The following is a 12,909-nucleotide window of genomic DNA, read 5'->3' on the forward strand; positions in this document are numbered from 1 at the left end:
CACTGTGAACTGCATTTTGTGCTCCGCAAACACATAAAGCTTGTGTAGCAACAGTAAACTAGAAGGTTTGGGCCTAGCAAACAGCCAATTGGGAGTTAAGTGCCTTGCTCAAAGGCAAATAGTTTGTGGGAGAAAGGATAACTTCCTTATTTAATCTCAAATGGGAGTTACAGGCCCTTGAGCAAGTTGGGACTAAATGTGTGCAAATGCATGAACAACTTCACTGGAATAAATAAATCCTGAGCTGCACCTTCAAGCTCCCTTGTCTCTGTCAAAAGCCCATGTACAGATTTCTGGCCTTTGTGTCTGATAGGTTCGAGCGTGGGAGACCTTCACAGGTTTGGACTGCAGGGTCAAGAACCTGCTCACCTCCCTGCGGGTCGTGGCAGAGCTCCAGAACCCAGCCATACGAGCCCGACACTGGCATCAGCTGATGGCTGCGACGGGAGTCCACTTCACCATGGACCAGGTTTCCTATTTATTTTAGAGATAAGCAACAACATACTGCACCTATTTTTCAGTATTCATGAGCTGTACATTTGCTACAATTTCTGTTTTTAATATCTCAAACAACCAGTGTTGATAACATGCTGGTTATTTAAGGGCTGGGATACACACAAAGCAGTTTTCTCTCCCCGCTCTATCAACATGATGAAAAGGAAGTTTAAGGAAGGAAGTTAGGATTTTATTGTCAAATACATTTTTACACATACACGAAATTTGACTTCTGCATTTGACCCATCCCTGGATATAGGGAGCAGTGGGCTGCCATTGATCGGCACCCGGGGAGCCGGGGGGTTCAGTGTATTGCTCAGGTACACTTCGACACATGACACGTCCCAGTCGGGGATCGAACCGTTGACCTTCCAGTCCCCATCCGGTCCCCATCCTGACTGGGCTTGTTTGTTCTGCAGAAGGAAGATCAGATGAGGGTTGTTTGTACTGTTTGTACTGATCCAGCATTTTAGTTTGAACAAAAGTGTATTACAGAGACTATATAGGCTTTATAGAACTTGTCTTACAATATACCCACAAACCCACTGATTGACATTTAGCAAGTTGCAGATTCTCCAAAGTAAGAGCAGCAGATGGAGCTACCTGGAGGGAAAGACAGTAAAAGAGGAGACACCAGGGGCGTTTCTAGGATTCAAAGAAAGGGGGGGCTTAGCCGCAAGGGGAGCGGCAATTCTTTTTGGGGCCCATTTGGGGCCGCGGATATCCATTGTTTCAGACAGTTCATAGATTGGTTCAATCAGAAAGAGTGTGATTTTGCCCTGTAGTTTTGCTTGCATTCAGTATATGATAACACAAGAGACAGAATTTGAGGGTCATAGTGAAATTTGACAGCACAAATATGAACTTTTCTCAAATAAAGAATAGCCGCGTCACTCCCAAATCCTGGGACATACATAGAAACATAGAAAGCCCCCCTCAAATAGGCCTAACGACACCCCTGGGAGACACCATATGACAAAAGGTTCTTCTGCCATGTTTTGTGCCTGGCTTATTTTTACAACAGGCATTCCTTTTGAATAGCTCCCCGGTGATATTGATTCATATGTTACATGTTCATAATCATGTAACTGAACGATGAATCTAACTCACATACTGTAATTAACACTGTCTTGGTTACAGAAGCTGTGGCAAGTGAAAGTTTAAGCTAATGGCAGTTGATTAAATTTCAGTGCCTACAAATATGTACTTAGTTGTAGCTAATGATTTTAATTCCTTGAGTTTGCCAAACAAAACTTCTCATCATACCGTTGTTTTAAGCAGATCAGCTTGAAAGCTCTGAGCTGAGACCTCAGGATGTGGGATTGTGACGCAGCTCATCCTGTCAGTCTGGGAAGCTAACGAAGCTTAAGATGCTACACTGCTCAGTCGTATTATCAACTGCATTCCATTAGGGCCCGAGCACCGACGTAGTTGGAGCAGAGGACCTATTGTTATTCTAATGTTTATTTGGGCCCGAGCACCGACGTAGTCGGAGCAGAGGACCTTTTGTTATTCTAATGTTTATTAGGGCACGAGCACCGACGAGCATCAGCCTACTTTTTCATGGAGGATGATGCGTTACCACGGCAACAGTGTTTAACTAAAACTCACAACAGTCATGATGAAGCATCTTCAATGTCTTAAGGATATTCTTACCAAGTTTGTGACTGATCAAGTCAACTGCCTAGGAGGAGTACATCAAAGTATAAAATTTCCTTTTGCCAGTAGGTGGCGCTATGAGTTATTGAAAATCGTGGCATTGGTATATGCTCATACTTGAAGTAGCATGATGCATATGTACTTTTTTTACAGATTGAATAATGTACCTTGGAGTTATAACAACTTTATTGTTCATGCTGAATGAGGCAAAATGGCCGCCACACCACGTCATGGTTCTTCCATGAAAACTCACGGATTTGATTACTTTTCATCACAAAGGTCTGAAGAGTATCCTGACCAAATTTGAGGTTGATCCCATTCATTCTGTAGGAGGAGTTTGTTAAAGTACAAAAGGTGAAAAATCCGAAAAGTGACAAAAAAGCACAACATGGCGGGTTTACTGTAGCGCCCCCTCGTGGTTGAATGAAATGAAAATATCAGGGTATGTTACAGGATGCAATATGCACATAAATCTAGCGATTTTAAGACAAATGGTTGAGAAGTTATGTGTATTGATATAAGCAATGCCCCTAACAAGTTTATTGGTCCATATCTTGTAAACGCAAAGAGATATCAAAAAGTCTTTAATACATTTTGATGATGTAGAACCAATAATGACCCAGAGCAAATTTGGTAGCAGTCAGACTAAGCGTGTAAGAGGAGTTTGCAAAAATGTGTTTTTCCCAACATTCAAAATGGTGGAAAATCTAAGAAGGTGGAGTTTAGGGGTCTGAGAAGCTTTTTATTAGAGTTAGCGGAGCTGGACATGTGTGTCTAATTTCAAGTAAAATGGACAGACTGGCCAAGGGGCGTAGCCGATCCAATTTCTAGGGGGCGCTAGAGAGCCATTTTTTAAAACACTAACAAGCAACCTATATCAGATGGCTATATTCAACAGGCCTGACAAGAATTTGTTGAGTTTTCGAGTATGGCAAGTCCCCCAAATATGCACCCGATGTACCATGTGTATTCGGATTTCAATAGGGTCTTCGCGGCCCAACGTTGTCGGTTGCTTGGGCCCTAATAATAATAATTTGGATTTCAATAGGGCCTTCGCCCGACTTCGTCTGTGCTCGGGCCCTAATAATGGTCAGACAAATTTCTCCTAGAACCCCTAGCTAGCATCCTGTGGTCGCTGTAGGAGGTTAACACTTCCACCTGCAGGCGGTATATGTTGCTGCTGCAGTAATTGTCTTTGCTTATAGGAGATGCAAGTTGGACGGAGACTGCAGGTGTGAACCCTCCCTACTGTGCGTCCTAAACTGAGACAAACAATCACAGTAATCAGCTAATGTGGCTGAGATGAAGTGTGTTTATCTGAGCAGGAGACCACTCTTGCTGACCTGCTGCAGCTGAACCTGCACTGCTTTGAGGAGGAGGTGAGGGGGATTGTGGACAAGGCTGTGAAAGAGATGGGAATGGAAAAAGTCCTCTCTGAGCTCAACTCTACATGGACAGGTACAGGAAGTACTAAACTGTCCTTTGGTCTGTGGTGAACATGAGAGTTTTTCATTCTGCTATCCAGAGTTCATGCCCGATTGACAAAGTGTATTGATCCCATCCAGGTATGCAGTTCCAGTATGAGGCCCACCACCGGACCCAGGTGCCTCTGCTGCGCACAGACGAGGAGCTGATCGAGACGCTGGAAGACAACCAGGTGCAGCTACAGAACCTCATGTCATCCAAGTACATCGCCCACTTCTTGGATGAAGTGTCGTCATGGCAGAGCAAGCTGTCCGTGGCCGACTCTGTGATCTCCCTCTGGTTTGAGGTGCAGCGGACATGGACCCACCTGGAAAGCATCTTCATTGGCTCAGAAGACATCCGCTCCCAGCTGCCTGAGGTTACACACTAATAAAATCACATGTATACAATAATTACAGCTCTCTAGGTATACAATACATCACTGACAAGCTCATATTAATGCAGGCCTTGACCTGCGCTCTTGTCATTGCCATATTAACCCAGATAGCACGGCTCTAAGAGCTGTTAATTAAGAATGCGTTAATTGGCTCATACATAGTTTAGAAACTGAGATTACACAACTATTTAATTGCTCCCGCGATGTTCGAGTTGTGCTTAAACCCAGATGTTTGCTATTAAACCTCTGATTCCACCCTTTTTCTTCTGGGAACCTAAATCTCTTGGCTGTGCTCCCTCGTGAAATCCTCTGCAGGACTCCAGACGCTTCCAATGTATTGATGCTGATTTCAAAGAGCTGGCAAACGGCGTGTATCAAACGCCAAATGTAGTGGAGGCCACCAATAAACCGGACCTGTTTGGTAAACTGGAGGATATCCAGAGCAGGTGAGAGATCTCTCTTTTCCTACTCTTTATGGTACCAGGAGCACTCTTGTACAGGGATTATACATCTTTCACTTGGATGCACACACTGACTCACTCTGTGTATTTCTCTGCAGGCTGTCTCTATGTGAAAAAGCTCTGGCAGAATACCTGGACACCAAGCATCTGGCCTTCCCGAGATTTTACTTCATCTCTTCAGCTGATCTGCTGGACATCCTGTCTAATGGGACCAACCCACACCAGGTGGCTCCACTCATTTTTGCTAGAGGGGTCGCAATGCATTTAATGCTGCAGTCTGTTCCCTGTCAGCAAAAACAAATTTTTGCTTAGTCAACAATGTTCGATTGCACCATTTATCTCTTTTGATGAGTGCTGTTGACTATTGTAGTACCCGTAGTGTCCACACAGGGGCAATGCTGCTTACAGTTTTGCCGCCTGCTCCAACCCCATCATAAGGACATATTCTCATGCATTAGCAGCATGGATAAATAAATCACTGTTCAGCACAACTTGCTTCCAAATCGCTCTAAAGAGGAAGTTAGCAGGCATGCTGCAGAACATGTCCTGTCCGGCAATGAATGATTCAGAATAACGGAAATGAAACCAGTGGCGGCTGGTGGAAAAATTTCTAGGTAGGGCCATCCTATCAATTTCAGCAAACATCCCAGTATGATTTAATACAAAAAAAATTTAAGTATCAAACACGCATTACTACTTTGCAGAGGTTAAATATTTAACATTTATTCCAACACGAAAAAAATCTGTAAATAACACTTATATAATATAATATAACATGTTTATTTATTGAGATGCCCCTATGGACCTTGTTATAGGAGGTAAAGATCAGGAAAAGTAAACATGAAGTGTAATTATGAATACTGATGTTAAATTAAGCTATGATGAGTTTTCACTGTTAATTTAACATCTCAATTAAATGATGACCAAGTTAAGCAGATGAGACTGAGGACAACTATATGTAGAAGAAAAGATGTTCACTTTGTCTAACATGTAGCTTGACAGAGTTCTCCATGTGTGTCCCGGTGTTCTCATGTTTCCTTACCTCCTCATCCCTCACTCCCTACCCTGGTGTTCTCATGTTTCCTTACCTCCTCATCCCTCACTCCCGTAACTGTCCGTGCTGGATCTTTGTGGAATATTTCTATGAAAAGTCGGGAGAAGAGTTAAAGTGTTTCTTATCAATGTCAAATGAAACAGAGTCTGGATGAACGATCAAAGTTGTAATAGTCAATTTATTTGCTTGCAAGCAAAGAGAACACAGTCTCACAGATACATCACCGTCATCTGCAAGAGGTGCTCTAACGACACAGTTAAATGCACGGACATTTATACTCAGCCAGCATGCTGTTACCTTGGTTTGCAAACAAGAATAAACAAAAGAAGACAGAAGATAATAAAAGATGTCAAGGCAGATGTTTTTCTTTGAAGCATAGTGTCCTGTCTTTACGATAACCTGAAGGCGCTTTTAAGGCCTGTTTACAAATCCCTTTGTTATCAGTTTGCCCCACAATAAACCATGGATACACCCAGCCAGATGCGTCCTTTGATGTCACTGTGACCTGGTCAAAGAGTTAAGTCACAGTATTGCAGAGACGGAATAAGCCTGTTTTACCATCACACATCATATATGCCTAAAGAGGGTCATGGCCTTCAGCTGATGCCCATCAAGGGAAATACCGCAATCATGACCCCTGTGTGTGTCCCCGTCTTTAAAGACAGAAACAATACACAGGAACAAACAGATAACAAGATAAACAAGGTTTGGAGCCTGCACTTCTAAAGAGTTACATTCTTTAACCCTAAAGCATAAGACTATGACATATTTTCCCATAACAGAAACCACCAGTCAGACAGTGAGCTGAGTGTAAATTGAGCCCGAGCTGAATGTGTTTGAATCTGTTTGCTCAGGTCCAGAAGCATCTGTCTAAGCTGTTTGACAACATGGCTAAGATGCGATTTGAAACAGATGGAGAGGGGAATCCTTCTAAGACTGGTCTGGGCATGTACAGCAAAGAGGAGGAGTATGTCCCCTTCAATCAACCCTGTGACTGCACTGGACAGGTAAAATACACCTGCAATCATTTATTCATGTCTCCAAAATTGTAGTACCATAACTTCTGTAGGTTGAGCTAAATGCTAAAGACGTTTATCATCTTTATTGGACTTACTGCTGACAGTGGCAGTACGGTTGTCTGTAGATGAATGTAATAGATGAGGAAATTCACTTACCTATCCTGTTCTGTAATGGAAGAAAATATCGATCAAATATAGATATCACAACCTACAGTAAAGTAGACAAATGAAATTGAGTCTGTCGTTGCCCCTGGGGTTTTGCATATCAAAGCCATAAATCCATTACTTTTCCATTATATCCTATAGTATTTGCCTGACTCCACTTCCACTCTAATGATTATTAATGACCTCATTAGAGTCCATTGATAAGAAAGCCCGTCGGTGCTCATGTGACACACATTGCAATGTTTTTCTTAATGTGTATCTACGGGCTTTTGGTTTTTGTGTTTTGTGTCAGGTGGAGGTGTGGCTGAACCGGGTTCTGGACAGCATGCGCTCCACGGTTCGACATGAGATGACCGAGGCAGTGATGGCCTATGAGGACAAACCCAGAGAGCAGTGGCTGTTTGACTACCCGGCTCAGGTAAACATGCTCAGTGGGCTGCATGTATAGATTTAACTGACAACACTGGGGATTTTTCCCGTTAGTCACAATGTTTTTTTTAAAGTATTTAATACTCTAGATCAGGGGTCTTCAACATTTTTCAGGCCAAGGACCCCCAAACTGATAGAGAGATGGAGCAGGGACCCCCGACTATATATATTGTATATAATTGTGTTTTATATTAAACTGGGCCTAGTGCCATATATAAACATACCTCTTTATTGTGCATTCAATACTAAGCTATTCAAATTATACACAGGGTCATATATTCATGTTTTTATTTTAAACATGTGCAAGGAGTATGGAGGCCGTGCCACTGACATTTATAAACATACTTTGTCAGCTGATACCAATGCCAATATCAACATTGTCTGTCAATTATATGATAATCATGCACACAAGCTATTCACACTGATGTTTTCATTTTAAACAAAATGTGGAAATGAAAATGAGTGATGGCCTTTTAGTGCCACTGCCATGCATCAACATGCTGTTATCTTGCATACAATACTGAACTATTAAAACAATGGACAGATTCATGTTTGGAAAAAAATAAAAAAATAAAGAAAATAAAAAATTGGCTAATCAGCCAAAAATTCCGCGGACCCCCTACAGTACCTCCGCGGACCCCCTGTTGAAGACCTTTGCTCTAAATGGTAAAAATGGTTCAGACCTCAACCTGAACAGCCATATCAAGACAATTACAAAATCAGCCTCCTATCACCTGAAGAATATATCAAGGATTAGAGGACTTATGTCTCAACAGGATTTGGAAAAACTTGTCCACGCATTTATCTTCAGCAGACTGGACTACTGTAACGGTGTGTTTACAGGTCTCTGTAAAAAGTCCGTCAGAAAGCTGCAGCTGATTCAGAACGCTGCAGCTCGAGTCCTCACTAAGACCAGGAGGGTGGATCACATCACTCCAGTTCTGAGGTCTTTGCACTGGCTTCCTGTCCAACAAAGAATTGACTTTAAAATCCTGCTGTTGGTTTACAAAGCACTGAATGGTTTAGGGCCAAAATACATCTGTGATCTGCTGCTACCTTATGAACCATCCCGACCCCTCAGGTCATCTGGGACCGGTCTACTTTCTGTTCCCAGAGTCAGAACTAAACATGGAGAAGCAGCGTTCAGTTGTTCTGCTCCACATATCTGGAACAAAGTCCCAGAAAGCTGCAGGTCTGCTGAGACCCTCAGCTCATTTAAATCAAGATTGAAGACTTTTCTGTTTGCTGCTGCCTTTAATTGAACCACATTCAATTAATATATTCATCAATTTCCTGCATTTCTGCATTTTACTACTGTATTTTATTTCTTACACTTTTTTTAAATTTATTTATTTTTTAAAAATGTTTTAATGCAATGAATGTTCTTAATTGTTTTAAAATCTCCTTTTCTTTTCCTTTTCTGTACATTAACAACGTACCACTAAAGTCACTTAGAATTCAACAGTGTTAGCAGTTTGCCGCTGAGGGCCAGATGAAGTAAGAAAGGTGTTTCCAGCCTGTGATTTACGAAAGCAGCAGCTCATTACGCACTGAGCTCCTGACTGCTCCCTCCAGTGAAGTGAAGGAGAGCTCAGGGGTGGGATTTCATTTTGATTATAGAATATTTACTTTGACCAACTCTACCTGAGAAAATGTTGTTACTCAAATACTAATTGAACATATTATTAATAACAATATTACCTTTAGCATATATCTAATTGTTGATTTAATAGGCACAAATAAACACATTGATGGTCATCAAAAAAAGTGCTCACTTAAACGGATATTGGTTTTATTAGGTGGGCTTTTTTTTCAGGTGTCCATAGCAGTATATTGTGTTGCTCTCGTGTCAGTACTCCTGCCCTTTTCTCCAAACTGGGGGCATACTAAACACACAAACTATCTTTTTAAAGAACAGAGTATTATCGAAAAGGAATTTCAATATTTGGTTGGAGGAGAAAAAACAAGATGTGCCTATCAGCAGTTATTTTCAAATGACATGCCATGACACACCACACAAAACCTGCTCAGCCCATCTCGTGTTCTTTGTAGCTGACATTCCACACTGCTCAGCAAAAATAGCCATGGCAGATGAATATAAACTCTGCATCTCAGTCCAACTTTTCCCACTGATGAAGAGAGAATTCTAGTTTATACAACAAAGGGTTGTCAGTTTTATGCTTGCAAATATCTGGACATACATATGGACATATGTTTCATGTGTCTTTACTGGCTCAGTTCCCAAATATGTTGGATTCAAGTAAACATTAAATACGAGAAATCCATAGACATAAATCCTGTCAACTGTACCTTTCTACAGAATCTGCCTGTGATTTCATTTATTACTTCTGATTCAGGTAGCGTTGACCTGCACTCAGATCTGGTGGACGTCTGACGTCTGCATGGCGTTCGTTCGTCTAGAGGAGGGTTATGACAATGCCATGAAAGAGTACTACAAGAAGCAGGTGTCCCAGCTCAACACCCTCATCTCCATGCTGATTGGGCAGCTTACACCAGGCGATCGGCAGAAGGTCATGACCATCTGCACCACCGACGTCCACGCCAGGGACGTGGTGGCCAAGATGATCGCTCAGAAGGTGAGGAGGGCATGCTGGATAAGTCTGGACAAGACCCTGAGCTGTATAAATGCTCATGCAGACACCATGATTGCCGCTGTATTTTTGAGAGGCTATTACCAGTGAGTAATGCACTCAAGATATTCAAGCAAGGCATGTCATTACCATAAGGAGAGGGTGGGAAAGCTTCGATTATTTCTGGCTTTGTTTCACAGCTTGGCACTCTCTCTTTTTTTTAGGTGGAGAACTCTCAGGCCTTCGTGTGGCTCTCCCAGCTGAGGCACCGTTGGGATGAGAAGGAGAATCATTGTTTTGCCAACATTTGCGATGCCCAGTTTCTCTACTCTTACGAATACCTGGGCAACACGCCACGATTAGTCATCACTCCTCTAACAGACAGGTACGGATGTCATTCTTGGTGTCTTTGTTCAGACTGACAGGCAAGGAAACATCATGATTGCTTGTCAACTGACTGATGAGTAAAGCTTTAGCAGGCTTCTCATTTCTACCAGCCAACCCTCGATTTTACTGTAATGACAACTGTCACTGGCAGATTGTATCAGCTACAGTTAGCTAACTAAGCAAATGTTGGCTTCATTAGTTGGTTGAAAACATGGCTGACTTTTTAATGTTTCTAGCTAAATGTTTTTAAAAACAGATCCCTGAAAGTGTGGTCTTAAATATGCATTTGATGGTTGCACACATGATATGGCATGAAGCTACATGTCCCAGGAAAACGTTCCTTACCACCTGATCGATGTTGACGACATGGAAACAAATATGGTGGGAAAAAAACGTATTTCATTCTATCATCTGGCCTACAGCATATTTTGACTTTCTCCTGTTCTTGTAGAATTAGGACTACTGATGTGTGTGGTGAGAACAAGCTCGGCTGGATTGCAAACTTAAAACTAAGCAGGACATAAACTCCAATATAGCAGCACCTGGGACCGGCTTCCACACAGTGAGAAAATACTACACAGCAGATTTGCTATTTGTGGTTTGGTGTTATTTTAGCAGACAAAGTGTAGTTTTCTTGATCTTTGGTCTTGGTGATTCCTCCTTTTGGTCTTGTGCTTTTGGTTTAGACAAAAATACATCATTCTACAAACTCCGTATATTCTGAGTATCTGTCTAACTACAGCCCCACGCACAGAATATCATCATGTGGAGGAATCCAACGCTCTACAGGCCTGCTGTGCCTAGTTACAGTTGCTAACCTATGTTAAATCTCTGTTTTGGGAAAGGTTCGCTCTTGGAAAGAAGGATATTTAGTATTAAGTCCTGTACAGGCTCATCAAACATGCCAGTTTACATTAAGCCCAATCAAAAATCATTGCAAGTACATTCTCAAAAATCTGTGTTGATGATTTTTTTTTCCTTTAATTGAAAAACTGACGAGCTCCTCGTCTAATAGTGAGAAATGATAATGTGATGCGTTCTAAGGATCCTCATTTGAATCATTATGTACACCCACCACAAACGGCTTTAGAACAAGGCACTTTGTTTGCTCACGTGCACATTTTTCTGCAGCATCCCTGATAAAGTTTTAACTCCACAGAGATGAATACCTGCCTCCCAGAGCCCTTTGGCAAACTGCAGCGTCTGACTGTGCGCTCTATTAGACTGACCAGTATTCCCTTTGAAGCCTGAACAATCAGAAACAATGGGCTTTGATGGCCTGATCAGCGGCCATGTAGCAGGACTTCACCATATGGTGCAGGCCCTCGCTGTGGCTCGCTGCGACTCACACAGTTTGCCACTCTTTCATTTCAACAATGGCCCACAGACCAGGGTGCTGGGTGTCAAATCCTTTAATCCAGGACTTGAGAGAACAGCTAAAAGCATGTTTGCTTCATGATATTGTAACACAACTTTCGTTGTAACAGAGCTAGCAACAGAGAAGATGCTGTGAAGTAAAAATACCGGATGTCACCAATCACCACAGTAGTTGAAAAAAACAACATTGTTGACTAACCTTTGGACAAGGCAAGTTTATTTGAAAAAACGTGCTTTTCTTTAGAGATAAAAATGCAATCAAACAAGATAGAAAGGAAACATGAGGCAGTATAAAAAGACACAAAGGTGACTTGAATAGATAAAAAAACACATCAAAGTTATAAATAATCAATAAACAAAGCTTTATGAAATATGAGCCCGAACTGTAACTAAATATAAGGCAGAGATTTGTATTTAAAAAGAACGGAGAGTTCAGATGACCTGAGAGGTCGGGACAGTTCATAACGTCCTGTAGCAGGAGATTCAAAATGTATTTTTTGCTTAGAACCATGCTATGCTTTATAAGACAATTTTTAAATCAGTTCTTTGATACACAGAAAACACGAACTTGAACCATTTCATTGTTCAAATTGAAACGTAAAAATCATCTCAACAGATATTAATGATAGCGGTCATAGAGCAAATGTCAAACCATACATGTGCAGTTGCTGTGAAAATATGTTTAATGAATACAGGCAATACCACACCCACAGGCCAACAGAGAGAGGACGGGGGGACGGGGGGGGGGGGAGACAGACAGACAGACAGACAGACTGATATATAGCCATTTCTTTCACCCAGTTTACTTCACACTCTCGTCTTCTGGCTTTAGTTATTCCATGCAGGACATTCTCATCCAGCCTCCGAGACGACTGGTTGTTGAGACTTTTGGCCGTATTTCAGGGGACAGCCATGAAGGTTGTTGGCTCTGGTATCCGGATGATACACTGTATACAGATGGGATCATTTGTCTTCTCTGAGCTCCTGTATCTTGCTTTGCTTTCCAATATTTTGCACTTCCATACATCATCTATTAACCAGCAGCTCATTAAAATCATTCATGGCAATATTCATTGTGTTTATTGTCCTGATCAATAACGTCCTGATTGTCTCCATCAGTTCATGCCCATGATGCTGCTGGTTTTTATTGATACTTGATGGGCAGAGTGTTTGTTAGTCTTGACATGTTCTGCAGGAGAAGCAATCACTGGTGGCGCTAATCAGCCTGTGTGATAATGAAAGCACAGGAGCAGATTATATTATCATATAATGAGGTTATGTATGAGCCGACACCAAGACACTGTCAGTGCTGGTTATGACAGTGTCAATTCAGGATTTGTCATTTGTACGGTGTGCAGTTTTAGTTATGCTGGCTGGAGAAGCATTTATTGAAAGTCAGTCTGGATCATTT

The 12,909-nt window shown here is 41.8% G+C and overlaps 1 protein-coding gene across 1 annotated transcript in view; it reads left to right on the forward strand.

Annotated features, from left to right (window-relative positions):
- dnah9 (dynein, axonemal, heavy chain 9) overlaps nucleotides 1-12,909 on the forward strand; it is a gene marked incomplete at both ends in the record, with an annotated part of 183,263 nt that overhangs the window by 27,644 nt on the left and 142,710 nt on the right. Inside the window, 9 exons of the mRNA XM_079292632.1 lie at nucleotides 314-469; nucleotides 3,480-3,612; nucleotides 3,720-3,997; nucleotides 4,331-4,461; nucleotides 4,575-4,701; nucleotides 6,385-6,537; nucleotides 7,007-7,132; nucleotides 9,501-9,740; nucleotides 9,959-10,119. Of these exons, the coding sequence (XP_079148758.1) occupies nucleotides 314-469; nucleotides 3,480-3,612; nucleotides 3,720-3,997; nucleotides 4,331-4,461; nucleotides 4,575-4,701; nucleotides 6,385-6,537; nucleotides 7,007-7,132; nucleotides 9,501-9,740; nucleotides 9,959-10,119 (1,505 nt within the window). The remainder of the gene's footprint in view (nucleotides 1-313; nucleotides 470-3,479; nucleotides 3,613-3,719; nucleotides 3,998-4,330; nucleotides 4,462-4,574; nucleotides 4,702-6,384; nucleotides 6,538-7,006; nucleotides 7,133-9,500; nucleotides 9,741-9,958; nucleotides 10,120-12,909) is intronic.

This window comes from Melanostigma gelatinosum (genome assembly GCF_949748355.1).
Source record: "Melanostigma gelatinosum genome assembly, chromosome: 21".
NCBI classification, from domain to species: Eukaryota; Metazoa; Chordata; class Actinopteri; order Perciformes; family Zoarcidae; genus Melanostigma; species Melanostigma gelatinosum.